Genomic DNA, 27,698 nt, shown 5'->3' with positions numbered 1-27,698 from the left:
TCAAAAAAGAAAAGAAAATCTGTTATTTCTGCCAGTGGAACTCACCTGTCTGTCTCACAAGTCTGTGTGGGGTGATCAGGGTGATTTGTTCTGTGTGCTTTTACTGACAACAGATATGTGTGCACTGTTATCTGTGCGTTACACTGGCAGAACACAGTGCAACTGTTATACTGTCAATATAACAATAAATAAACATCTGAAATAGGAGATTGTTTATTGTAATAGCCAGCCCAGGTGCGCATTCACCCGCTGTGCGTCCTGTGCGCACAGCCATGATGTCCTGTGCACACAGCCATGAGGGCCCACAGACTCAGATACGGTGCATGTAGAAAGTATTCACAGCACTTCTCTTTTTCCACATTTTGTTAATTTACAACCTTATTCCAAAATGGATTAACTTCATTTTTCCCCTCAGAATTCTACACACAGTACCCCATAATGACATTGTGAAAAAAGTTTTTTTGTTTTTTTTTAGATTTTTGCAAATGTATTTAAAAAAAATGAAGAAATCACATGCATATATGTACTCACAGCCTTGCCATGAAGCTCAATATTGAGCTCAGGTGCATCCTGTTTCCACTGATCATGGTTGAGATGTTTATACAGCTGAATTGGAGTCCATCTGGGGTAAATTCAGTTGACTGCACATGATTTGTAAAGGCACACACCTGTCTACATATAAGGTCCCACAGCTGACAGTGCATCTCAGAGGATAAACCAAGCATGAAGTCAAAGGAATTGTCTGTAGACCTCTGAGACAGGATTGTCTTGAGGCACAAATCTAGGGAAGGGTACAGAAACATTTCTGCTGCTATGAAGGTCCCAATGAGCACAGTAGCCACCATCATCCATAAATGGAAGACGTTTGGATCTGCCGGGACTCTTCATAGACCTGTGAATGTCCTTGAGTGACCCAGCCAGAGCCCAGACCTGAATCCGATTGAACATCTCTGGAGAGATCTGAAAATGTCTGTGCACCAATGCTCCCCATCCAACCTGATGGACCTTGAGAGGTGCTGCAAAGAGGAATGGGCAAAAATGCACAAAAATAGGTGCGCCAAGCTTGTGACATCATATTCAAGAAGGCTTGAGGCTGTAATTGTTGCCAAAGGTGCATCAACAAAGTACTGAGCAAAGGGTGTAAATGGTAAATGGACTGCATTTATACAGCGCTTTTCCATCTGCATCAGACGCTCAAAGCGCTTTACAATAATGCCTCACATCCACCCCGATGTCAGGGTGCTGCCATACAAGGCGCTCACTACACGCTGGGAGCAATAGGGGATTAAGGACCTTGCCCAAGGGCCTTTATCGATTTTCCAGTCAGGCTGGGATTTGAAGCGAGGATCTTCTGGTCTCAAGTCCAACGCCTTAACCACTAGACCATCACCTCCCCAAATGGTGTGAATACTATGTACATGTGATTCTTAGTATTTATTTGTAACAAATTTTGCAAATTTCAAGAAAACCTTTTTCATGTTGTCATCATGGGGTGTTGTGAGTAGAATACCTGCTGTGCATTCTTTCAAGTTCAGACCCTCTGTCTCAGTCCTTTTCTCCTCCCTTAGTGTTAAACGTCATGTACAGTTCATTATATGCTCATTCTTTGCCTTTGCCACATCTTTTTACACCTTACTCCAGATTTCTTTTCCGTTTTGCACACGTTCATAATCTTTGACCATCTCAATTCTTTTTCACCAACCTCTTTCTCATTACACTTTCAAAAACATCTTCATTCTACCACCAAGTCTCTTTGTCTTCCTTCCACTATCTGTGTCACACCCAGAATATTCAAAGATGTCTACCTTATCTGCAGTACTTTTTCACTTGTCCAAAATTCACCTCCATTCACGGCCTGCCTCGCAATCTCACTGAATTTCACATGACAGTCTTCCTCCATCAGCTTCTACCATCTGATCTTTGGTTCAGCTATTATTGTCGTCCTCTTATTCACCTGCCACCCCCTTATACAACCCCTGGCAAAAATTATGGAATCACCGGCCTCGGAGGATGTTCATTCAGTTGTTTAATTTTGTAGAAAAAAAGCAGATCACAGACATGACACAAAACTAAAGTCATTTCAAATGGCAACTTTCTGGCTTTAAGAAAACACTATAAGAAATCAAGAAAAAAGATTGTTGCAGTCAGTAATGGTTACTTTTTTAGACCAAGCAGAGGAAAAAAATATGGAATCACTCAATTCTGAGGAAAAAATTATGGAATCACCCTGTAAATTTTCATCCTCAAAACTAACACCTGCATCAAATCAGATCTGCTCATTGACACTGACCCTGTGCCATGACATTGACCCTACGTGTCTTTTTGCAAGGAATGTTTTCGCAGTTTTTGCTCTATGGCAAGATGCATTATCATCTTGAAAAATGATTTCATCATCCCAAACATCCTTTCAATTGTCCAAATATCAACGTAAACTTGTGCATTTATTGATGATGTAATGACAGCCATCTCCCAGTGCCTTTACCTGACATGCAGCCCCATATCATCAATGACTGTGGAAATTTACATGTTCTCTTCAGGCAGTCATCTTTATAAATCTCATTGGAACGGCACCAAACAAAAGTTCCAGCATCATCACCTTGCCCAATGCAGATTCGAGATTCATCACTGAATATGACTTTCATCCAGTCATCCACAGTCCATGATTGCTTTTCCTTAGCCCATTGTAACCTTGTTTTTTTTCTGTTTAGGTGTTAATGATGGCTTTCGTTTAGCTTTTCTGTATGTAATCCCATTTCCATTAGGCGGTTTCTTACAGTTCGGTCACAGACGTTGACTCCGGTTTCCTCCCATTCGTTCCTCATTTGTTTTGTTGTGCATTTTTCGATTTTTGAGACATATTGCTTTAAGTTTTCTGTCTTGACGCTTTGATGTCTTCCTTGGTCTACCAGTATGTTTGCCTTTAACAACCTTCTCATGTTGTTTGTATTTGGTCCAGAGTTTAGACACAGCTGACTGTGAACAACCAACATCTTTTGCAACACTGCATGATGATTTACTCTCTTTTAAGAGTTTGATAATCCTCTCCTTTGTTTCAATTGACATATCTCGTGTTGGAGCCATGATTCATGTCAGTCCACTTGGTGCAACAGCTCTCCAAGGTGTGTTCACTCCTTTTTAGATGCAGACTAACGAGCAGATCTGATATGATGCAGGTGTTAGTTTTGGGGATGAAAATTTACAGGGTGATTCCATAATTTTTTCCTCAGAATTGAGTGATTCCATATTTTTTTCCTCTGCTTGGTCTAAAAAAGTAACCATTACTGACTGCAACAATCTTTTTTCTTGATTTCTTATAGTGTTTCTTAAAGCCAGAAAGTTGCCATTTGAAATGACTTTAGTTTTGTGTCATGTCTGTGATCTGCTTTTTTCTACAAAATTAAACAACTGAATGAACATCCTCCGAGGCCGGTGATTCAATAATTTTGCCAGGGGTTGTACCTCCAACTCCTTTTAGGTTCCATCTCCTACATAAAGTGTAGTCTATCTGTGTACACCTTCCTCCATTCTTGTACATCTGTACGCCTTCTTTGTAAAATAAGTATTCACGACAGTCATTTCCATCCCTTTTGCAAAATCTACCACTATTTGCCCTTCCACATTCCTTGATACCATATCTACCCCCCCCAATGCCCATTTATGTCCACTCCATTCACTGCCCTTTAATGCTTGGAAGCATTCTCTACCAACTCACTCCAGAGATCTTCTTACTCTGATCGGGAGAAAGAAGGTTGATTAGGTACAAGGCTTGCTTTTTGTTTTTCAAACAGATGCTCTTCCGGATGCAACTCCACATTACATAGAGAATTTGCATGAGTAGTCTTGAACCAGGAACCTCTGTTTTGAAAGCAAGTGCACCGACCACTGGGTCACCATGCTGCCATAGTTTGTTTGTTTTTTGAGTTTTTTTCTTTTATATACCGCCACCTTTTAGACATGTCTGGGCTTGTTGCATTTACTAAATGAATTTGTGTTGTCATTATGGGGTGTTGTGAGTAGAATTTTGAAGGGAAAAATTAATTTACTCCATTTTGGAATAATGCTGTAACATAAATATGTTAAAATTCTTTTAAGTTCTTTTACTTTTTATTGTGTTTTATTGTGAACTTTTAATTGGGTTTTTTTACGTTTTAATTTTATTTTACATTGTTTTTTATTATTTTATATTGTTCTTGAGCTGGTTTTATGTAAGGCGCCTTGAGTCGAATTGAAATGAATTGAAAAGTGAGGCGCTGTGAATACTTTCCGGATGCGCTGTAGGTGCGTCTGCGTGTGGTCCACCTCTTATGCACGGAGACATTTATTCTTAAAGAAACAAGCAACAAGTAAACATTAACTCTTTAAATATGCCTAATGTTTACAATGATTTTTAAAATCCAGTATACAAGGACACAGCAGTCTCTTTGCTGCTGCAACAGCAGTCTGTCAAATGTATTAAGTTCATTAATGCTAAGGTTCTAAACTGGCAAAATACAGGCAATATCAGCACCCGCTAGATTTCCTTCCACCACGACTTCCAGTAATGTTCTCCTCTGGGTGACCAATCAACCACCACTTTTTGCTATTACAAGCCATCGCATGTACCTGTAAAAGAAAAACAATGCCTCAGAGTCCCGTTAGGGTGACGTTGCCTTGGCTAGTGGAGGGAGAGGAAAATGTTTCACTCTGGGGGACCTCTCAATCGTATCTGTTTGAGTTCAATTTGGTCCGCAGTTATAAAACCCCAAGAGGAACAAAAACATATGGCCGGATGTCTCACAACTTTATTTTTTCACTATATAACATGAACAGCACTCACGTCTCTATATCTAACCATGAGTGTCAGGTCACCTTTCCACATGCCCGGCAGTGTGTCGCCTCCATGTCAGGGTGAATTCGCATGTGCAGATCATACACATGGTGGCCCGAGCATCAGGGATCCATATTGGTGCTTTGGAGCCTAAAGGAGTTCCAGTATTATCCATCTCTAACTGGAAATGAGAGGAACAGAATAAGTCATTTTACAGTACAAATGGAAATGACAGAGGATAATGTTTGCATCAGTACCTCTTGTGGCAGATCCCCAGATATAAAACTGGTCTCCTTCCTGGTGTAGTCCTGATGGCTGTGGAAATGGCCTGAAGCCAATCATCTCGCTCTTCTGCTGAACTGCAAGAAGACAAGACAAATGTGTGACAAAACACCTGCATACCCACAAGGAAAAACACAATGTAGATATTATCAATTATTAAACAATGTTATGTTTGACATTTCCAATGAAGATTCTTTTGTCCTCAATTATTACCTGGCAGAGACAATGAATGAGCGTCAATACTCTCAATATTCAGCTCGTTCCGGTCAGTCTCTTGGTTTGGTTTGCTAACCTGTAAGTATTTTCCATTATGAACAGTGATGATGGTGTACAACTGTTACAATATGCACAGGAAATGTAAATACAGGTGCATCTCAAAAAATTAGAATATTGGGATAAAGTTAAATATTTTGTCAGTTATTTTAGAGAGTGGAAATTTTACATATTCTAGTTTCAATAGAAACTAAAATGTTGCAGTCTTTTTAAACTTTTGAAAATTACAACCTCCTGCTCTAAAAAAATAGAAAATGTGTATCTTAAAGGACATGTCACACGTCTCGGTCAGCAACATAACATCAAAGTATTCATGATTGTAAGTCTCTCTGTGCACAAGTGGTAATAATTAGTGGTCGCTGATGTATTTTATTGCTAATTATTCCTCTCTCTCTCTGCGAGTTAGCAAGTGCATTTCTGGAAAAAGTCTTACTCGGCATGTGGTGTACATTTTAGTAAAAGCAGAAACATCCTGATGGCTGACAGAGAGTGAAATGAACATTGCTATGTCCAATAACAAAGCTTCTGAGCTTTCATTCGAAAGTGATGCCCCTCAGATTTACATAGGATGTACAGAGAGGAGATGACACACTTCACATTGAAACTCTTAATTTTTTTCAGAGTGTGTCAGATTTTGGAACCTAATGTGTGGTAATGCTCCCATTTGTGTCACAGGATGCTATTTTACTGCCACAAGGAATGTCTCCACAATGCTGTTTTCACAGGCTGCCTGGACATGCAGATGTATTTCTTACATTGGAAAAAGTCAGAATACATTATTTTCAGGAGATAATGGACTTTCTATCTAATGTGCCAGAATTGTGAGAGAACTTGAGGAGCTGATGGTGGAGTTGCAATAGGACATTATTCTCCGGATGATGATTGTGCATGATCCCTGCATGAGGACTTATAGTGGACCAGTAATACTGATGGCAACACTTACAAGCGTGCTCAAAGCTGAGCCTCTAGCAGAGACTGTTTTTAACAGGCTGTGTTCATAATGAACATGCATGCACACTAACTCTTCCCACAGTGGAGAGCAGCTGCTGCTTTTACCATGACTGCATTAAAATTAAGTTATCATTTGAAAATGAGTCGACATCAAAATAACAGGACATCACACTTATGTAAACTTTGCAATTAATCTGTGGTTCCGTTCTTAGCATTAGCAGCTACATTCCATTCAAGCACGCACTGGGATGTTTTCCTCAAAGCTACGTAAACGCTGTCAAACTCTCAGAAAAATGAGTACTACTCACGAGTACTTTGTTTTCGGCAGTCTCCATAGCTGTTTGTTGTGAATGCCGTATATTTTGCCGATACTATACTGATCACAGCAGAGTATTATCAGATGGTCACTAACAGCCTAAATCTAAGTTATGATTTCAGTGTGACATGTTCTTTAAAATATAAGAATATTTTATTACAAGTCACTATTTATGCAGTATGAATAGCATGTATCACTCAAATGTCAGCTTGGGACTCCGACGAGGGCGGTCGCATCTTCTCCTCTCTACCTCACCTCCTGTCCTCCATCACACACCCCATCCTGGCAACCGCTCACGCCACCCCTTTCCCCTCTGGGGGCTGCACGGTTTTAGTTGCGGCAGGTCCCCGTTCCCCCCAAGCTAGCGGCGGCGCGACTCCAGTTGCAGTGGTTACCACACGCTCACATTGCCTCAATTTGGATAACGGACTGTTTCAAGTTTAGTGCACATAAACAATGTCAAATGTATACGTGTTGTCTTAATTCTGATGTGTGCCGTTACTACGGTAAACAAGTAATAATTGTGGATTAATTGCTGTTAGTCTGTGGTAATGTGAGTGTGGACGTAATCTCGTTGTTGATGTTGCACTTGTAATGACAATGACAATAAATCTCATCCATCCATCCATCCATGTGGTTCAGGACACACAACCACAATGATGGGGAAGACTGCTGATGTGACAGTTGTCCAAAAGAGACTCACGGACAGTGTCCACAGGGAGGTCATTGCTGAAAGCTCTGGCTGTTCACAGAGCTCTGGATCAAAGTATAGTCATGGAAAGTTGACTGGAGGGGAAGAGTGTTGTCAGAAAAGATGTGCAAGCAACAGGGATGACTGCAGCCTTGAGAAAACTGCCAAGTAAAGCTGATTCCACGACTTGGGGGGGGGGGGGGGGGGGGGGGGGGGGGGGGGGCTTCAGAAGGAGTAGACTGAGGCTGGATTCAGTGCATCAAGAGCAATCAAACACAGATGTGTCCAGGAAATGGGCTACATGTGTTATATTTGTGGTGCCAAACCACTCCTCAACCAGAGGCAATGTCAGAAACGTCTTACCTGAGGCTAAGGAGAAAAAAGAGCTGGACTGCTGCTCAGTAGTCATAAGTCCTCTTTTCAGATGAAAGTAAATTTAGCATTTCATTTAGAAATCAAGGTAACAGAATCTGGAGAAGGAGTGGAGAGGCACAGAATCCAAGCTGCTTGAAATTCAATGTGACGTTACAACAATCTATGATGATTTAGTGCCCTGTCATCTGCTGGATTTGGTCCACTGTGTTTTATCATGTCCAACATCAACCCAGCTGTCTACCTGTCTACGAGCAGGACTTGGCACCTGCCCACAGAGCCAAAACGACTAGTAACTGTTTTGCTGACCAGGGTGTTACAGTACTTAAGTGTCACCATAAACAATCCCTCATAGATTCTGTATGGGTATTGCCAAGAGGAAGATCAGAGACACCAGATCCAACAATCCAGACGTCTTGAAGGCTGCTATCAAAGCAACCTGGACTGCCAGAACACCTCAGCAGTGCCAGAGGCTGGAGGCCTCCATGCCACGCCGCACTGATGCAGAAATAAATGGACTGCATTTATATATAAATGGTAAATGGACTGCATTTATATACCACTTTTCCATCTGCATCAGACGCTCAAAGCGTTTTACAATAATGCCTCACATTCACCCATATGCCAGGGTGCTGTCACACAAGGCGCTCACTACACACGGGGATTAAGGACCTTGCCCAAGTGCCCTTAGTGATTTTCCAGTCAGGCTAGGATTTGAACGAAGGATCCTCTGGTCTGAAGGCCAACAGCTTAATCACTAGACCATCACCTCCAGTAGACCATCACCTCCCCTGGTGTCCCAGGAATCCATTCAAAAAGAGCCACAACCAAATACTGAGTGCATAAATTAACATACTTTTCAGTAGGTAGATATTTCTGCATTATCCAACCTTGGTAACACTTTATATTAACTGCACGCTATAAAGCATTAGTAAAGTATTTATAAAGTGTAAGTAAATGCTTAAATAACTACTTGTAAAACATTTACAAAGATTCTTCTTATTAGCTATTCATTGGTCTGCTGAAATATTCTAATACTGTGAGAGATGCATTTTCTATTTTTTGGAGCTAAGCTGCAATTGTCAAAATTAAAATAAAAAAATGACTGAAACATTTCATTTTCTATGTACTGAAACTAGAATATGTAAAATTTTCACTCTCTGAAATATAGGACAAAAATACTGAACTTTTTCACAATATTCAAGTTTTTTTTTTTTTAAGATGCACCTATATTAAGTGATAAATACAATAAGAGACACACCCACCTTCATTCCGGCTAATGACAGCATGTTGTTGAATTTGTACTGGCCTAGCTGAAGAGGAGTGGCGTACAGCAACACATCGCTAAACTAAAAGAAAAATGACAAAAATGCATTACAAACTGTGCTGTCATTTTTTGGAAAAAAATCAACATCATCCCAGTAGTATTAACATGCAACTAGGATGATGTTGATTTGCTAATGCTGCTAGGAGACTGTGTGTCTATATATATATATATATATATACATATATATATATATATATATAAAATACACACACACACACACACACACACACACACACACACACACAGTGGGTAAAATAAGCATTTAACACGTCAATTTTTCCTCAGTAAATTTTTTTTTTTTTCTAAAGGTGCTATTGACCTGACACTTTCACCAGATGTCAGTAACAACACATGTAATACACACTCTGTGTATTGTGTTGTGTTCTACACAACACAAGGCATGGAAAGTCAAAACACCATCTGAAATCTATCAGTAATTAGAAAGCAATCCTGCCCATTGTCAGTGAAAATGAATATCAGCTGGGTAAGGCCCAAGTGATGGCCTATAAAAAGGTGTCTCAATATCAAGGTGTCACACAAGAAACATCTCATGATGGAAAAAAGCAAAGTGCTCTTTCAAGATCGTTGCAATCTTAATGTTGCAAAACATATTGATGGCACTGGTTACAGAAGGATTTCTAAACTTCTGAATGCTCCAGTGAGCACTGCTGAGGCCATAATCCTAACAGGGGCTCCTCACCAGATTTCTGACAGAGGCGTGTAAAGAATTATCAGAAGAGTTATCTAACAGCCAAGAACCACTTGTGGAGAGCAACTGAACAATTGTTACAAAGAAAACAATAAGTAATGCACTCAACCTTCATGGCTTGTATGCATGCTCACCACACAAGACTCCATTGCTGAAGAAAAAGCATAATATAGCTTGTTTAAAGTTGGCTGTGCAACACTTAGACAAACCTGTGAAATACTGGGAAAATATAATCTGGTCAAATGAGACCAAAACTGAACTCTTTGGATGCCACAATCCACACCATAAATGGCACTACACATCACCACAAAAACACCTCACCAACAGTGAAGTTTGGAGGTGGGAACTCATGGTGTAGGGTCGTTTTTCAGCATATGGCACTGACAAACGTCATATAATTGTAGGAAGGAGGAATGGAAAAATGTACTGAGACCTTGATAAAAATCAGCTGCCATCTACCAGGATGTTGAAGATGAAACAAGGGTGGACATTTCAGCAAGACAATGATCCCAAACACACAACCAAGGAAACTCTTAATTTCAGAGAATGAAAATAAAGCTGCTAGAACGGCCCAGCCAATCACCTGACTTGAATCCAATAAAAAAATCTATGGAAAGAATTAAAGATTAGAGTTCATAGAAGAGGTCCACGGAACCGTCAACATTTGAAAACTGTTTGTGTGGAAGAATGTGCCAAAATTACACCTGAGCAATGCATGCAAGTAGTTTCTCCATACAGGAGGCATCTTGGAGCTGTCATTACCAACAAAGGCTTTGGTACGAAGTATTAAATAAATTTCAGTAAGCGCGTTCAATAATTCTTCACTGTGTCATTCCATTTTATTATACATAACTTAATTTCTGTACTTATTTTTTTGGTTTCTTTACATATGTGGATTACTTGGGTTGTTAGCAACATCTGGTGAAAATTTCATGTGATTAAGACCTTTAGACATATACAGTATTTACAGAGAAAATGCTGAGGTGTTCAATACTCATTTTACCCACTGTGTGTGTATACACACACACACACACATTTATTATGGCATGACAAACAGGAAAATATGAGAATATGGACATTTGAAACCTGAAGCTTGCATATATTGAATGGAAACTTCAATATATTGAATGAACCTTGGGTATATTGAATGGAAGCCTAAATAAACTGAATGAACCTTGAGAATATTGAATGAAACTTGAATATACTCAAGCTTGAAGATTCAAGTTATATTCAATGTATTCAAGGTTCATTCAATGTTCTAAGTTTCCAATGTCCATATTCTCATATTTTCCTGTTTGGCACGCCATAATTGTATATACAGTAAAACTTGCCTAACCATTATAGTATAAACTGGATATTTGCAGTTATCGGACAGAAGCAAAAGTCCCAATGCGTTTGTATGGTTTTCCATGTAATAAACACTGTATATAACGGATTTTGTATAAAAGATTTTCTGTCACATTGGACAAAACGTCCCGCCCCATCATAATGTATTTCCATTAAAAAAAACCCTCACATGTACCGGACAGAGCAGTCTGGACATGGCCAGTAACAGAGGTACGAAAAGAAGTTCAGTACTGACACTCACTGATCCAAGGAAAGGGAGTACCGTATTTCCTTGATTAAAAGACCGGCCGTTTATTTTTTCAAACTGTGCTCAAACATGGGACCTAAACGTGGCAGGGCGTAATTCAAGGCCAGTGATTATTAACAAATGAATGCTTGTTGCCTCCACTGTAATATGGTGTTAGGTTTCACACATATCCCTGGGTGTGACAAACCAAACAGCTTTAGATCAGAGCCCTCTGCGTGGGTCTCTGGAGCCTGACGTGCACCTACTACAAAGACCACAAAAGGCTGTGATTGGTTACTTTTACGTTTTCACTCCTTCCTCTCCTGTCAAATTTTAAAAGTTTTCGCAGTGTGCACGCTGATTACATTTCAATCATGGATCAAATACGCTTGGCAGAAAAGTCCACAAATATGACCAACTTTACAACATGAAGTCAGAAAAAGAAGCTCAAATGACCTGCAATTCATGAAGGGAAACTGTACGTACTGTATCGTTGGTTTGGAGGTTGATGATTGTATAAAGAAGTAGAGTTCGTTGAAGGACAAATTTATCCAGAAAAAGTCACCGTTCCTGCAACAAACTGCATAAAGACTCAATGGAGCTGGGGAAGCATAGCTCAGGCATTAGGATTTTAAGGTACTACTCCACAGAGGACTTAGAAAAACAGTGAGTCAACCAAATGTAATCTTTTTAATGCATATAATGTCCGGCACTTATTTAAGGCAGGTGTTTATTTTTTTCAGACGAAGTTTTTACCCGGTCATTACATGAGGCAGGTCTCTATTCAAGGTCAGGCTTTTAATCAAGGTAATCCATAAGCCTAATTGGTGCTGGGGATTCCTCGTAGCTCATTCGGCACCTCCTGACTATAACTAATCCATTTCATGCACATAATGATTTTATCCGTTTCATACATATAATGGGTTTTGTCCATTTTATTTACATATAACGGATTTTGATTATAACGGACAAAATTCGCTGGTCCAACTGAATCCATTACATGCAAGTTTTACTGTATATATAGAATGACAAAAGGAAGAGGGATATGTATACAACACCAGGAAAAACATTCTGGGCTGCATAATCTTCCTGGACAACTTCTTCAGCATGCCTTCTTTCAGGAAGATCTGGATGCAACAAAATTTTCGAGGAAAAGATTATATTATGCAGTTTTCTGTTCTTATTACACTCATTTAATAATCACAATTACCATTTAACAAAATGAAAAGACAACAATAAATAAACTGAAAATGTAAAAATGACGACATTACATCTGCTAAAATTTCTCAGTAATTCTTGTGGCAAGCAGCTCTGGTCTTGGCATCGACCAGTTCTAGGCTTTGGGAATGAAAAAAAAAAATCTGATGAACAAGCTTATTTAGTAAATCAAAATTGTTCCCCGCAACAACCTTAGACATGTCTAAAAGGTGACAGACAGGTATATAATATATTACATAACAAAGAAAAACAAAACAAACTAGGGCGGCATAGTGGCCAAGTGGTCCATGCACTTGCTTTCAAAACAGAAGGTTCCTGGTTCAAGACAACTGATGCCCGTTCTCTATGTAATGCGGAGCTGCATCCGGAAGGGCATCTGTTTGAAAAACAAAAAGGCAAGCCTTGTACCTAATCAACCTTCTTTCTCCCGATCAGAGTAAAAAGATCTTTGGAGTGAGTTCATAAAAGAGCAGTGAATGGAGTGGACTTAAATGGGCATGGGAGGGGGTAGATATGATGTCAAGGAATGTGGAAGGGCAAATAGTGGTAGATTTTATAAAAGGGACAGAAATGACTGTCATGAATACTTATTTTACAAAGGAGGAGGAGTACAGACGTACAAGAACGGAGGAAGGTGTACACAGATAGACTACACTTTATGTATGAGATGGAACCTAAAAGAAGTTGGAGGCTATAAGGGGGTGGCAGGGGAGAGTGGAGAGAGACAGCATTGGAGGGTCATTTGTAGAATACCTTCAGAGGTGAATAAGAGGACGACAGTAAGAGCTGAACCAGAGATCAGATGATGGAAGCTGAAGGAGGAAGACTGTCATGTGAAATTCAGTGAGGATGTGAGACAGGCAGTGAATGGAGGTGAATTTTGGACAAGTGAAAAAGTACTGCAGATAAGGTAGACATCTTTGAATATTCTGGTTGTGACACAGACAGTGGAACCTTACCCTTCTCCAGATTTGTGCCTTGAGACAATCCTGTCTTGGAAGTTTACAGACAATTCCTTTAACTTCATACTTGCTTTGTGCTCTGACTTGCACTGTCAACTCTGGGACTTTCTAGACATGTAGACAGGTGTGTGTCTTTCTAAATCATGTCCAATTAACTGAATTTACCTCAGATGGACTCCAATTAAGCTGTAGAAACATGATCAGTGGAAACAGGATGCAACTCGGCTCAATTTTGAGCTTCACAGCAAAGGCTGTGAATACTTAGAGTATGTACATGAGACTTCTTAGTTTGTTTTTTAATAAATTTGCAAAAATCTAAAAAAAAAAAAAAAAAACCCTGCCTCTAGACATAATTTTAAATAATGTTAATTAAAAAAAAAAAACTCTTAATCCCTGTAAATCTTAGATGGGCCCTGAGGCCCACTGGTGCTGATGTCACAGACCGAATGGTCCCCTCATAAAAATTGGTCCACCCTGCCTCCACTGTGCATGCGTCATTTTGGAGCTCAGCAGCTTCACTGATAAAGAGTCTCTTTACCCAAAGCAATCAAATGGATTAATGGGATTATTAACCATTAGATGACAAGATAAAACCTCTTATATCATTCTAAAGTCAGTTTTAAGCAGAAATTAAGCCATTTTAAGCAGAAATGAGGCAATATACCGTGACGCTTTGAAATGACGGACGGCCAGTGAACGAAACAGCTAGCAGCCCATGTAGCTGTGCTGCTCAGATTGCTTCCTCCATGTTTTCTGATGAAATAATGCTGAATTTATGTGGAAATGATTGTTGTACAAAAGCTTCAGATATCTGTCGCTGAGACAGATGATGGCTGGAGTGAAGTTTTAAGCAGAAATGACATGATAATCCGTGAACTGCGGCTGATGACGCATGCCCAGTGAAGGCAGGGCATATCGATTTTGAGGGGGGACTGTTCGGGCTGCGACACCAGTAATCATCTCTGGATATCTTAAGAGCCCGCCTGTAGACTCAAAGGATGACTGGATGGCGGTCTAAAGGCCCCCTGACACTTGCATGACTTGGATCCGTGCACTTGCACGCACTCTGCCGTGCACAAGAGTAAACTTGTCTTAAATCCATTGTAAACCATTGTAAACTGTGTGGCTTCGTGCACGTGCGAAAAGAAAATTTTGAAATGTTCAAAATCTCCATCACGCATTAATTATGTGAACGTCACGTGAACATTACGCAAATAATTCAAAAACATTGCGTGTACATGCAACTGATTGCATCAGCGCACCGCATCAGAGCGCAGCTCGTCTGAACAATTAGAACGAGATGTTAAATCTATCATAAACACACTTTTAGAGCTACACACAAAAGATGAACATTCAACTGTTTTATCAAGCTATTACAATATAAACATGACAAATAATTACCTTTTTCGATGGCTCCAAATACATTCAACACCTCATTAAGCGATTCCGGAAGTGATTAGGTGTTTTCAACAGCCAACTCGGACAGAAAATGATTAATCCTCTACAAAATAATTATTTTATATATGCAGCGTCCAGCACACAATGCGTGGCATCCAGTGGAACAAAGCACGGTGTCCAGCTGGGAACAGTGGGTGGGATTGTCACGACGATGTGTGTGCAAGTGCGCAGATCAAAGTCATGCAAGTGTCAGGGCACCTTAAGACTCCCCCTGTGCAGTCACAGCTTTCACAGCTGAGGCCGGTCACCATTTACAGCTGTGTGGACTGAGACAATGCAGATGTGAAATGTTTTGTCCAAGAACACAGGTAGCACAAACAACAATCAAACCCAGTCTACATGTTGGTAGACCAGTTCCTTAAACTGCTGAGTTGTCTCCTCTGCAAGCAGGTTAAACAGGGTTAAAACTCCATGCAACAGTAATTACCCGTGAAGGCTTAAGTATCTCATGCTGGCCAGTCAGACTGCACTGCACCTGGATCAGTTTCTGGAAGTTATCCTGACAATCAAAAGGAGATGTACAAATTATTTAATCAAAATGTCAGTTGTTCTTGCTGAGTAGTTGGATGTTTAATTGGTTCTCACCCCATGTTTCATGATGTCATTGGCATGACTGGCCACCTCTTTGACTATACCAAGGGCAGCTTAGTGGATTAGAGATATAGGTTTGTGTTACATCGCACAACATTCATAAATGGATACAGTGCTGATCAGGTTAGAGTACACAAATTACTTACCTTCTGTGTCATTGTAATCCTTTGAGTCTGCAGGCAGGTTCTTCAGATAATCTGAAACAAAACATTTTAACCAAACAAGTAAGATCCTGCCTACCGCTGTGTAATAATCTCCATGACAGTCATCTAAAAATATACCTACATCTGTTTACATGATACAGGTGAGGTGAGAAACATTCTTCACATTTTGGCACAGAATGGTGTCTGTCGATCTATTCCAGTCACAACATAGTAAGCTGTTACCGCTCGTGTCAAGTTGACAAACCTGACTGAGGCTTCACCTCAGCAATCTAATTCTATCAGGATCAAGGAGCAAAACAAATTCCAAGCTTTTTGTTTTGTTCAATACCAGAGGGCAGCATAACAACGAAGGCTGAGATTTAAGGTGATATTTCTGCACATTATCAAACAATGTGTGAAATCAATATTGTGTCAATATTCTGTGGCAAATCACACTTACTCGTGAGCAGCAACTGATACTGACAAATCCTCTGAACAGGCTTCATTAAGTACTGCTTCAAAGACACATTACCACACCGTGGACTGGCCTTGAATTAAGAATGAGACAAAACACATTTCAGAGAAATGCAGGTGTACATCCTGTTCCAAAGGTTCTCTGAATACTTGACAAAAGTCATGCCAAAATACAGCCATCTTTAACTATTTGTTGAATGGTTTTTGTTTTGTATGTTTTACAAGAATTGTGTTGACTCTTCCTCCTACTCAGGTGCTGAGAGGCCCAACTCATGCATATGGACTCACAATATTTTATCTTATGGTTTACCGGCCTGTCAGTGAAATGTGTGGCATGTGCACTGATGACCCCCTGCCAGTTTTACTTAATGTCATCAACACAGTCATTTATTTGTCTGCAAATCTCTGTAAGGCTACTCCTAATTTCTTTATGGAAATGTATTTCTCCACATTAGCCTGTCTTCATGAGACTGCAGTCCACACTGTAAAAATGCAAAAAGTTTACCAAATAAATCTGCCTAATAATTTCTAGTCAAAATATTTAATCTACACTTAATATAAGACACATTTCAGTAAAATTTAAGGACTTGTTTTTAGATAAATACGTCTTAAAAATCTTAAGTAAAAGAGTCTTAGAAACATGTTTTGAGACTCTTGGAAACATGCTTTTTTTTGAGCAATGTCTGATGTGACTTTTTTTTATTTTTTAGCCTCACTTTAAACTTTTTGAGCTGCTGTAGTGCTTCTAAAATATGAAACACTTCAAAATACCAGTAAAACAAAGCTCAAAAGGAGTTTTTTTCTGCAAATTTAGCCCTCACAGAAATCTTCAGTGAATTTTCAGTTGTTCTATTTCCAGATTTGTATAAACTAGTGCAGTGCCCGTAGGAAGTTTGTATACCTACAGAAAATTGGATGCTTAAATAGATTTTTCATGGATGGTTGTATGAGGCTGTGTTTGAAGGTGGGATGTACAAAGAGGTGTGTTGACCCTTAAAGTGTATGTTTGTTAAGACATGGTTGACATTGAGATACAAAGAGACACGCAAATAATTATTTTAAGAAAAAGACTGACATTCATCCAAGATGGTTAGACATATATACACACACATAAAGATATAGGAAGGAATAAACACAGTTAGTGTACATGAAGCACAAACATATGGATGTGAATTCAGTAGTTATTGATAATGTGAGTCAGGGACATTTAGGTTTGTTGTGAAATGTGTGGATTGATTTATAACTATTCTTTTTTCATATATTTTGGCTTTTAGCAAGGACACTCTAGGTAGTTGTACCCCATGCCACTAATGTGAAAGTACCACTACCTTTTGCTTTTTTTAGCCATTGAGGAAAAGCAAAAACAGTAATGCAACAGCATGATTTTCTGTTTGGCACACAAACACTAACATGCGGGGAGTGACACAGGCTGCTGAACACATTTGACTTTACACTCAAAAGCAAACAAGGAAGCCTCGCTGACCAGAAAGCAAAACATCAGAGAAAGATTGTAAAAACAACACTTGAACAAGACTCGTTACCTCAAATTCTCGAACGGCTGCACCAAATGCTGCATTCTTTTTACTCTGTTCATCCAGTAGAGCCAAATTGCTGTCAAGCTCGCGGATATATGTGGAGTGCATCTTCAGATAATGGCCTTTTCTCAAAAAAATGTCTGCTACCTGAGCATTCGCCTCCCTGTCCATAGAATAAAGCTGAATTATATAAAGTGAGATGCCACCTTGACATTTAATAAGAAAATCAAAATTAAACACACGTACCATCTGTCTACTCGATGTTCCAACTCTGTGAGAAGGTCTTGATTGAGTTCATAGAGCTGAGGGAGATAATGCAGGATCTGGTTGAGAAGCCGCTCCTCAATCACAGGCTTCCCACTCTGATGAGACGCTTTGCACACCACATCACGGAAATCCTACAAGTCAGATAATCACACAGATAAAATCTCCGGGCAAGCGTGGCCAAACCTTTTACAAGTCAACAGTCCTCATACCACTATTTGGGCCACATCTTCTCCTTGGCACAAAGGGTACACAGCTCAACACAAACATTATTTGTTGTTTCCACCAACATAGCTGGAGATTTTGACACCAAGCACTGAAGTCCTTTCAATAACAGGTACAAACACCCTCATCTATGTTGTGCTGGCAGAAGCAGGAAGTGCACTGTAGATCAAAATCTTGTCTGAAGCCAAGTGCTGTTATGTGTGGTATTTAAATCAGAGGTGAGCAACTTATTCCAGAAAGGGCCAAGAGGGTGCAGGTTTTCTTTGCAGTCACTGACTCCACGAGGTGATTTCACTGATTAATATCACTTTGAGCAGATGGAATCAGTTAATCAGTGAAATGACCTGGTGGAGTCAGTGACTGCAAAGAAAACCTGCACCCTCTTGGCCCTTTCTGGAACAAGTTGCTCACCCCTGATTTAAAGGATGCGACACACAGATGTGCACCTTGCATAAGTGAGTTCATGATGCGCTTACAACACCTGGCAAAAATTATGGAATCACTGGCCTCGGAGGATGTTCATTCAGTTGTTTAATTTTGTAGGAAAAAAGCAGATCACAGACATGACACAAAACTAAAGTCATTTCAAATGGCAACTTTCTGGCTTTAAGAAACACTAGAAGAAATCAAGAAAAAAAATTGTGGCAGTCAGTAATGGTTACTTTTTTAGACCAAGCAGAGGGAAAAATATGGACTCACTCAATTCTGAGGAATACATTATGGAATCACCCTGTAAATTTTCATCCCCAATACTAACACCTGCATCAAATCAGATCTGCTCGTTAGTCTGCATCTAAAAAGGAGTGATCACACCTTGGAGAGCTGTTGCACCAAGTGGACTGACATGAATCATGGCTCCAACACGAGAGATGTCAATTGAGACAAAGGAGAGGATTATCAAACTCTTAAAAGAGGGTAAATCATCATGCAGTGTTGCAAAAGATGTTGGTTGTTCACAGTCAGCTGTGTCTAAACTCTGGACCAAATACAAACAACATGGGAAGGTTGTTAAAGGCAAACATACTGATAGACCAAGGAAGACATCAAAGCGTCAAGACAGAAAACTTAAAGAAATATGTCTCAAAAATCGAAAATGCACAACAAAACAAGTGAGGAACGAATGGGAGGAAACTGGAGTCAACGTCTGTGACCGAACTGTAAGAAACCACCTAAAGGAAATGGGATTTACATACAGAAAAGCTAAACGAAAGCCATCATTAACACCTAAACAGAAAAAAAACAAGGTTACAATGGGCTAAGGAAAAGCAATCGTGGACTGTGGATGACTGAATGAAAGTCATATTCAGTGATGAATCTCAAATCTGCATTGGGCAAGGTGATGATGCTGGAACGTTTGTTTGGTGCTGTTCCAGTGAGATTTATAAAGATGACTGCCTGAAGAGAACATGTAAATTTCCACAGTCATTGATGATATGGGGCTGCATGTTAGGTAAAGGCACTGGGGAGATGGCTGTCATTACATCATCAATAAATGCACAAGTTTACGTTGATATTTTGGACACTTTTCTTATCCCATCAATTGAAAGAATGTTTGGGGATGATGAAATCATGTTTCAAGATGATAATGCATCTTGCCATAAAGCAAAAACTGTGAAAGCATTCCTTGCAAAAAGACACATAGGGTCAATGTCATGGCCTGAAAATAGTCCGGATCTTAATCCAATTGAAAATCTTTGGTGGAAGTTGAAGAAAATGGTCTATGACAAGGCTCCAACCTGCAAAGCTGATCTGGCAACAGCAATCAGAGAAAGTTGGAGCCAGATTGATGAAGAGTACTGTTTGTCACTCATTAAGTCTATGCCTCAGAGACTGCAAGCTGTTATAAAAGCCAGAGGTGGTGCAACAAAATACTAATGATGTGTTGGAGCGTTCTTTTGTTTTTCATGATTCCATAATTTTTTCCTCAGAATTGAGTGATTCCATATTTTTTTCCCTCTGCTTGGTCTAAAAAAGTAACCGTTATTGACTGCCACAGTTTTTTTCCTGATTTCTTATAGTGTTTCTTAAAGCCAGAAAGTTGCCATTTGAAATGACTTTAGTTTTGTGTCATGTCTGTGATCTGCTTTTTTTCTACAAAATTAAACAACTGAATGAACATCCTCCGAGGCCGGTGATTCCATAATTTTTGCCAGGGGTTGTACATCCTGCTTGTACACACAATGGAAATGAATTGATAACAAACCTGAAATGAAATCAAAGTAAAGTGTAATGGCAAAATACAAAACTTCACCTCACTGTTTCACCTCAGGGAGCTTTGGTGACCGCTGTGTGCTAGTGCACTCTGACACGTAGGTGTATGTCCACTAACTCATCAGAAAATCTCTCACTTGAGCCTGCTATCTCAATTGGAGAGCAGTGAGCCAAGTACCAAACAATGCACTCAAAAAACACACCCTCAAATTGCAGAAATGAGACAGATACGCTCAAAATCAATTTGTGCCCTGCTCAGTAGATTGTGCACCTTAAATGATTAACACAAGGGGTGGCTCTTTATGTTCAAATGATTTTACATTGTCTTGAAAATTCTCCAATTTAATCTGCACCGTGAATCATGTAACACTGTCCCAAAAAGGATGAAATAACAATGAAAATGTTCCCCGAATCTAATGCACACAGTCTTAACACTTGACTTTCACACAAACCTGACTCGCATAAAACATACTTAAATTTGCAGGATACTGCTACGACAAAGGGTGACAGGTTGTGGAAACCATTTTATGCTACTCCTTTTATTGACTTTATTGCCCCACCCCGTATGTGTAATTTACATCACACAGTGCAAATAAATTACTTTATAGATACGAGGTCTGTTAGAAAAGTATCCGACCTTTTTATTTTTTTCAAAAACCATATGGATTTGAATCACGTGTGATTGCATCAGCCAAGCTTGAACCCTCCAGGTGGACACCGTTCGGAAAATTAATATGGCTTTCAGGGACGATTTTATGGGGATTACACAGATTAAGGAGTGATCCAGACGGTTTAAGGACCGCCCACAACTGCTGAGAGCGTGCCGCACTCCGATCGACAGGCTCAAACCCAGCTGAAACAACCAGATCATTTCCAACGTGAAGGCTTTGTTGATCCGGAACGTCGTCTGACTTTCACAAAAAGGCAGAAGGCGTGGATATCAGCACTTTTTCGGCACATTCCACTGTTACAGTTTTTGTCATGGAAAGAGGAGCGGAATTCCGCGCGTCGCGGTGGAGCCGCATGGCGCAAAGCAACACCGTGATGAAGCCTCACAGGACATGTTGGGGCATGTCCAGCTCATGCTCAACTTCTCGGATAATCACACGACTGAAAAGCAACCGACAGCCGTCTGAAATCCACCTGAAAGCTGTCCTGTGAGACCAACACGGAGGTGGTTTTGTGCCGCATAATGAACGGCTCCGTGGCGCGTCCCTCCGCTTTTCTTTCCATGAAAAAAAACCTCCTGTAACAGTGGAATGTGCTGAAAAAGTGCTGATATCCACGCCTTCTGCCTTTTTGTGAAAGTCAGACGACGTCCCGGATCAACAAAGCCTTCACGTTGGAAATGATCTGGTTGTTTCAGCGGGGTTTGAGCCTGTCGATAGGCGCTCAGAGCGCGGCGTGCTCTCAGCAGTTGTGGGCGGTCTTTAAACTGTCTGGATCACTCCTTAATCTGTGTAATCCCCATAAAATCGTCCCTGAAAGCCATATCAATTTTCGAATGGTGTCCACCTGGAGGTCTCTCACAGTTTCTGGAAAATAATTGATGCAGAAAAGCTCCAAATCGTTCAGACATTTATTCGCAATAAAAAAACGACGAGAGGGGTGGATCAGTGCTAACACAAAGCCTGCTCACAGGCGAATGACGCAACCGACAGGCATGAAAAAACTCACGCATGCGCACGAAGGTTCAAGCTTGGCTGATGCAATCACACGTGATTCAAATCCATATGGTTTTTAAAAAAAATAAAAAGGTCAGATACTTTTCTAACAGACCTCGTAGATTGCTTCATAGAGCTCCTGTAGTTAAAATGTGATCTTTTCCTATTATGAGGAGGTGGACTAAAGTGTAGGTCACAGAACAGCCCATTGTGCCCCCAAAATGAGCCTTCTTAGTTAAACCTTTAGGTACCCTTGATAAAGTATAGCAGGTTTCTTAACTTTAGTTTCCTAATCTGGTCAGGTTCCAAAATAAAGGAACCAAAAAACCTCTGCCTCAGTCTACCCATGATGGACAATGGCCCAAAAAGTGGAATGACGTCTCAGGTTCCTCCCCACAGACTGTACATGTACTGACCTGTTGGAGTCTCATTACCATTCTGTCTATTCAAACAGGGTGTGACCTGTGAGAGTCCCAACCACTGTACTTATTATACTTCTAGGCAGGCCAACTACCTCCCTGGAAAACCTTAGGTTTTGCCTGCCTGCAGTCACTCAAGTGCTGCTATCGTTTGTGGTGCTGCTTCCTGATCTGGAGGGCGGTCTTCTGCACGGCAGCTGACATCCCGACAACGGGCTTTGAACCCACAAATTTAATTGAGCTCCCCGGCTTTGTGAACCGGTCGGCTCTTTCATTACCTGGAATGCCTGTATGACCTGGTACCCACTATACAACTACATCATTAATGTCTCCCAGTGTGTTAAGTGCTTGGGCATACTCCTACACCAAAGCTGATGAGAAGAGTGGCCCTTTAATGACTCTTATACATGCCTGACTATTTGAGTAAATAAAAACTCTTTTACCCCTAAAATTGAGGTTACTCAGGAGCTCCACTGATATTCTTTCCCTGATTAAGGTATGACTGGCATCTGCTAGTCTTCGCCACTTGCCCAACTAGTGCAGCCTTACTGATGTTGACATTGCCTCTCCAATAATGTAAAGGCCCAGAGGGGCTAAGTTCAGAAGTACTCCTAAAGCTACTGTTGGTGTTGTCCTGAGGGCACTTGGAATGCAAAGGCGTGCCACCAAACTATCACAGCATAACTTAGCGTGGCTTTTACCAACGAAGTGTAGATCCATCTTATCATGTTGGGACTAACTCCCCATCTTCATCCAACAATACGACGGCACTGTTGAAAACTGAGAATTGCCTTCTGACATTTCTCAGTTGTGTATCGCTTCCAGTTAAGTTTGTCAGCTAAATAAACACCAAGGAACTTAACCGACTTACATAGTCTTAGCTCGATACCGCCCAGTTTTGGTTGTACTAGACTGAATTTGGTTCTCTTATTTGTCAAGAGGACCACAGCTGTTTTTTGTGGACTCACAGACAAACTGTTGGACACACACCACTTCTCTACTATCCTGAGAGCATTCTGCATGAGTTCTGAAACAGTCCTCAAACAGAATCCCTCAATAAAGACAGCTAAATTGACTGCATACCCTTGGGTGTACAGTCTGAGATTATTTAACTCATTGAGAAGGCTGTCCACAACATGTAACCAACAAAGAGGAGAGATAACCCCTCCTTGAGGACACTTGCACTTCACTGCCATTGTCACTGTACTGTCACCAAGTGAAGTCGTTGCCCTTCTACATTGAAGAGTGGCAACAAGCCATCTGGTTACAGTGTATTGACATGTGGTAAGGCTAGACCTTACTTGTGTGAAGTGCCTTGAGGCAACTTTGTTGTGATTTGGCACTATATAAATAAAATAAATTGAACTGAAATGTTTGGTCTGCAGAGCTACCTTGATAGCATCAACTGACACATTATCAAATTCTCCCTGAATATCGAAAATGGGGTTCTCTCAATTCTCATAAGATCATGGATGGCAGTCTCTGTGGAGAGCCCTGCTGGATGTTGCTTTATGTTGAGTGGTGATCTTTTAAGGACATATCTCTGACATTTATCAATTTATCAATATCAATCTCTCCAAACTTTTCAAAAGGAATGATGTGAGACTTTTTGGTCTAAATGCTTTAGCAAGAATGTTTGCCCGGCTTAGGTAGAAAATTCACCCTGGCTAGTCTCCACGAGTTGGGAACATAGCCATTAACCAGACATGCCTGATACATCTTAGTTGTAGTACTGATTAGCACATCCACACCCGTCTGTAAAAGAGCAGGGAAAATCCTATAAATGCCACAAATTTTGTATGGGCTAAACAAATTGATTGCCCATTCCACTCTAGTTTCATTAACTATCTTACCCGCTATAGTCCAGTCTTCCACATTGGGGACACAATGTTCCTCATTACCCCCAGGAAGTGTACCTGAAGCAGATTCTTTAGGACATTCACCTGAGAGTTCGGAATGTCCTGTGGTGGACAAACAAACTGCAGTTGACTGACTGGATCCTTTCCCAATATTCTGTAGTTTGGAGGAGACACTTTGTTCCTCCATCTCTCCACAGAAGGTTCTCCAGGAAAGTCTTTTGGCTTTCTTAATGGCTGTTCTGTCACTATTTATAGGCTTAATATATTACTCCCATCTTTTTCCAGATGCTTGAGCTCTAAATCTGCGCTACTTTGCCTTGACTTCTTGCTGGAGTCCTATTAGCTCTGGTGTCCACCATGATGGCTTCGTACCAAGCTTTCAGGTATTCTGTGGACAAGCCATCTCATATGCCCTCAATACAGTCTCCTGCAAATTGGAAACTTCAATTTCTATATCTTGTACAGTCTTAATTCTGACAATTCTACCCCCCCATGAGGGATGCCAGGGTCTTATGATAAAGATCCAGTTTGTCCTCCTTGGGTTTCTGTAAGATACTGGTTCTGTAATTTCTGCCTTCAATATGAAGTGGAGTTGTCGATGGTCTGACATGGACTCCTTGGAAACAGACCAGTTCCTGACTATATCCAGTGGTGGGCACAGCTAACCAAAAAGTTTGGTTCGATAACAGCTATTCAGCTAACTGAAATGTTATCTTTTATAAAGCTAAACCAATAAACCACCCAAACATTTATCGGAAGCTACAGCTAACCGACAACCAATACCTTTTGGTATGCTCTTAGCTACTAACAATCCAATTTTGAGTTTTAACACCACAATAAATAATGTGCTAATTCTGAAGTTTTGTAAAAAACACACACAGATGCCAAAGGGATTATGGGTAAAATGAGACTCCACTAATACTGGTTGGTTGACTCATTCATTCTATGTAAAAACCAACATGTTAATGTGACGTGTGTGTTGGTGTTTACATCTAAATGTGCTTTTGTAAAATACGCCATTTTTTTCATCTGTAAAAAAAGGCCATTTGCAAAAGCCAAAAGTCAAGTTGTGATTAGACAACTGTTTGATATAACTGGGGTCAAAATACATAGAACACTACCATCTACTTGTGCCCAGACACTCAGACCCTAACCCATAATCCTTTGCGCACCAGAGAGTTGCTGCACAGAGAGAATCCACAACGAAAATTTTAAATGAACATTATATAGCCAAAATGTACATTTTTATTTATTTTCATCAGCTGCAGCAACTCTCTGGTGTGCAAAGGTTTATGGGATATCTCAATACTTAGGGCAAATACTGCCATGAACACTACTGGCCAGTAGATGGCAGTAGAAAACCTGAAAACAAATATTCCAAATAATAATCTGTGTCTGCTACAATCTGCGTGGAATTTAACCCTCTGGGCCCGACGCCGTTGTATATCATGGCTAAGACCAAGCTTTACTAAATTATAAATAACATGAGATAGAAACTTACTTTTTTTGTGCTGAAAAGTTAACTCCGCGGACTTTCGAGCCAGCCACCGGCCATATTTGTACTCCTCATAGACGCTGTGTGATGACGTGCGCAATGTGAGTGTCCAATTGGTCAGAATTGGTTCACCGTCACATGGATTTCCAAAATTCAATCGTAGGGCAGATTTACCTCACGTGAAAAGCCAAAGATCATTTTCAGGAGTGATATGTTACTAGTTGGCCCATTTGAATAGCCCCCTGGGTGCTCCAATGAGTACATACTATTAGTACATACTCAGTGTGCCCTGCGCCATTACGCACAGCGCTCAATGAAAGCAGGAGCACACAGAGAGCCTCTGATGACAATCTCACATGCTCAAACAAAGAGTGTGTAACCATCAGGATTGCTCCACTAGTTTGCACATGAATGTGACTGGATAACTGTTGCTTTCTCTGTGTAAAGCACTGTTTACCATATCAATGGACAACAAAACGCCTAGACCATTTTGTATGTATTGTTCAAAATGTGCATTTGTGTTTATTGTTTGAACCTTTTTGTTGTACAGTCTTTCACACAAGACCTCAAATTACCTTTATAAAGTGTCAAAACAGTTTATTATAGTCTGCTGTGTGTTTTGAATAAATGTGTGTGGAAAATTATTTTTTCGCTTTATTTTCCTTGCCTATTTTTGATTGTAAACCTTTATTACACTTATAAAAACACAACAAAAACATATATATTCTGAAAGCACAGGTTGTCCTGAAAAAAAGAAACATAAAACTTGATCGTGGGATGCAGGGAGAGCTGTTAACAGCAATAATAAAACATTTATGTCAGGCGAGTGAACTGTCCAAAAAATGCCCTCGGACCCCAGAGGGTTAATAAATGCAAACTGAATTTCAGACATCTTATACATATTACTCTGGAACAAAGATGACAAACGGTGTACGACATAAGCAGGACATTAAGAGCAAACAGGAAGCAATTGCAGCCCACAATGATTCCAACTGAAAATAATGGAGAAGCAACCTGTGCTTCTTCTGGCATTTTTAGGGTTTAATGCTGTTGTCCGTGTCAAGCCTGATCAGAACATCTCAAATGCGTTTCTCCTGTCGTGAACTTTTACCCTTAATGCACTGCCGAGACAGCATGTCCACACTAAAACCTTCAAAATTAGTGCATTACTTTAAAACTAAACATATAGCTGATATTTTTCAGTTTACAAATTTCAGACGTGACGTTAATTTAAATAACTTGTCTGAAATTAGTTTGATTAAAATTTTAACCATAAGTTAAAACTGTGTGCCTCTGGATGACTAGGGTGATATTGCCAGCAAGTTAGTATGGTGTCAAGAGAAATGATCTTTTTTTTCCCCTCTCTCACTTTCTCTTCTGTGACCAGTTCTTCTATGATTGCAGAGGATAAAGTTGTTTCTCCTGAAACCAACTCTCCTCTGTCTGCAGAGAACAGAATTGTACATTTGCTACAAAATATTTAACAGGTGGGCACTGAAATCTTTGATATCAGATGTCACAAATGTTTTTAACTGTTAAACGTTTATTCACTATGCCTGCAAAATTATGGTAGTGGTCTAAAAATTATCGGACCAAAATTTATCAGAAGATACAGTGAGGAAAATAAGTATTTGAACACCCTGCGATTTTGCAAGTTCTCCCACTTAGAAATCATGGGGGGGTCTGAAATTTTCATCTTAGGTGCATGTCCACTGTGAGAGACATAATCAAAAAAAAAAAAAAAAAATCCGGAAATCACAATGTATGATTTTTTAATATTATATTTGTATGTTACTGCTGCAAATAAGTGTGCGAACACCGACCAACTAGCAAGAATTCTGGCTGACACAGACCTGTTAATTTTTCTTTAAGAAGCCCT

General features: G+C 40.1%; 1 protein-coding gene across 1 annotated transcript in view; it reads right to left on the bottom strand.

The window, feature by feature from the left end:
* Nucleotides 1-27,698, bottom strand: part of LOC117515556 (FYVE, RhoGEF and PH domain-containing protein 6-like) — a 78,820-nt gene that overhangs the window by 12,132 nt on the left and 38,990 nt on the right. The window contains 14 exon segments of the mRNA XM_034176167.1: nucleotides 4,849-4,871; nucleotides 4,874-4,988; nucleotides 5,065-5,117; nucleotides 5,120-5,166; nucleotides 5,303-5,327; nucleotides 5,330-5,381; nucleotides 8,958-9,041; nucleotides 12,360-12,428; nucleotides 15,367-15,438; nucleotides 15,525-15,583; nucleotides 15,677-15,727; nucleotides 16,134-16,221; nucleotides 17,689-17,845; nucleotides 17,929-18,080. Of these exon segments, the coding sequence (XP_034032058.1) occupies nucleotides 4,849-4,871; nucleotides 4,874-4,988; nucleotides 5,065-5,117; nucleotides 5,120-5,166; nucleotides 5,303-5,327; nucleotides 5,330-5,381; nucleotides 8,958-9,041; nucleotides 12,360-12,428; nucleotides 15,367-15,438; nucleotides 15,525-15,583; nucleotides 15,677-15,727; nucleotides 16,134-16,221; nucleotides 17,689-17,845; nucleotides 17,929-18,080 (1,047 nt within the window).

The sequence above is a fragment of the Thalassophryne amazonica genome, chromosome 8 (assembly GCF_902500255.1).
Source record: "Thalassophryne amazonica chromosome 8, fThaAma1.1, whole genome shotgun sequence".
In the NCBI taxonomy this organism is placed as follows: domain Eukaryota; kingdom Metazoa; phylum Chordata; class Actinopteri; order Batrachoidiformes; family Batrachoididae; genus Thalassophryne; species Thalassophryne amazonica.
Note: the sequence above shows the minus strand (reverse complement) of the source record. Positions and strands in the feature narration are given on the sequence as shown.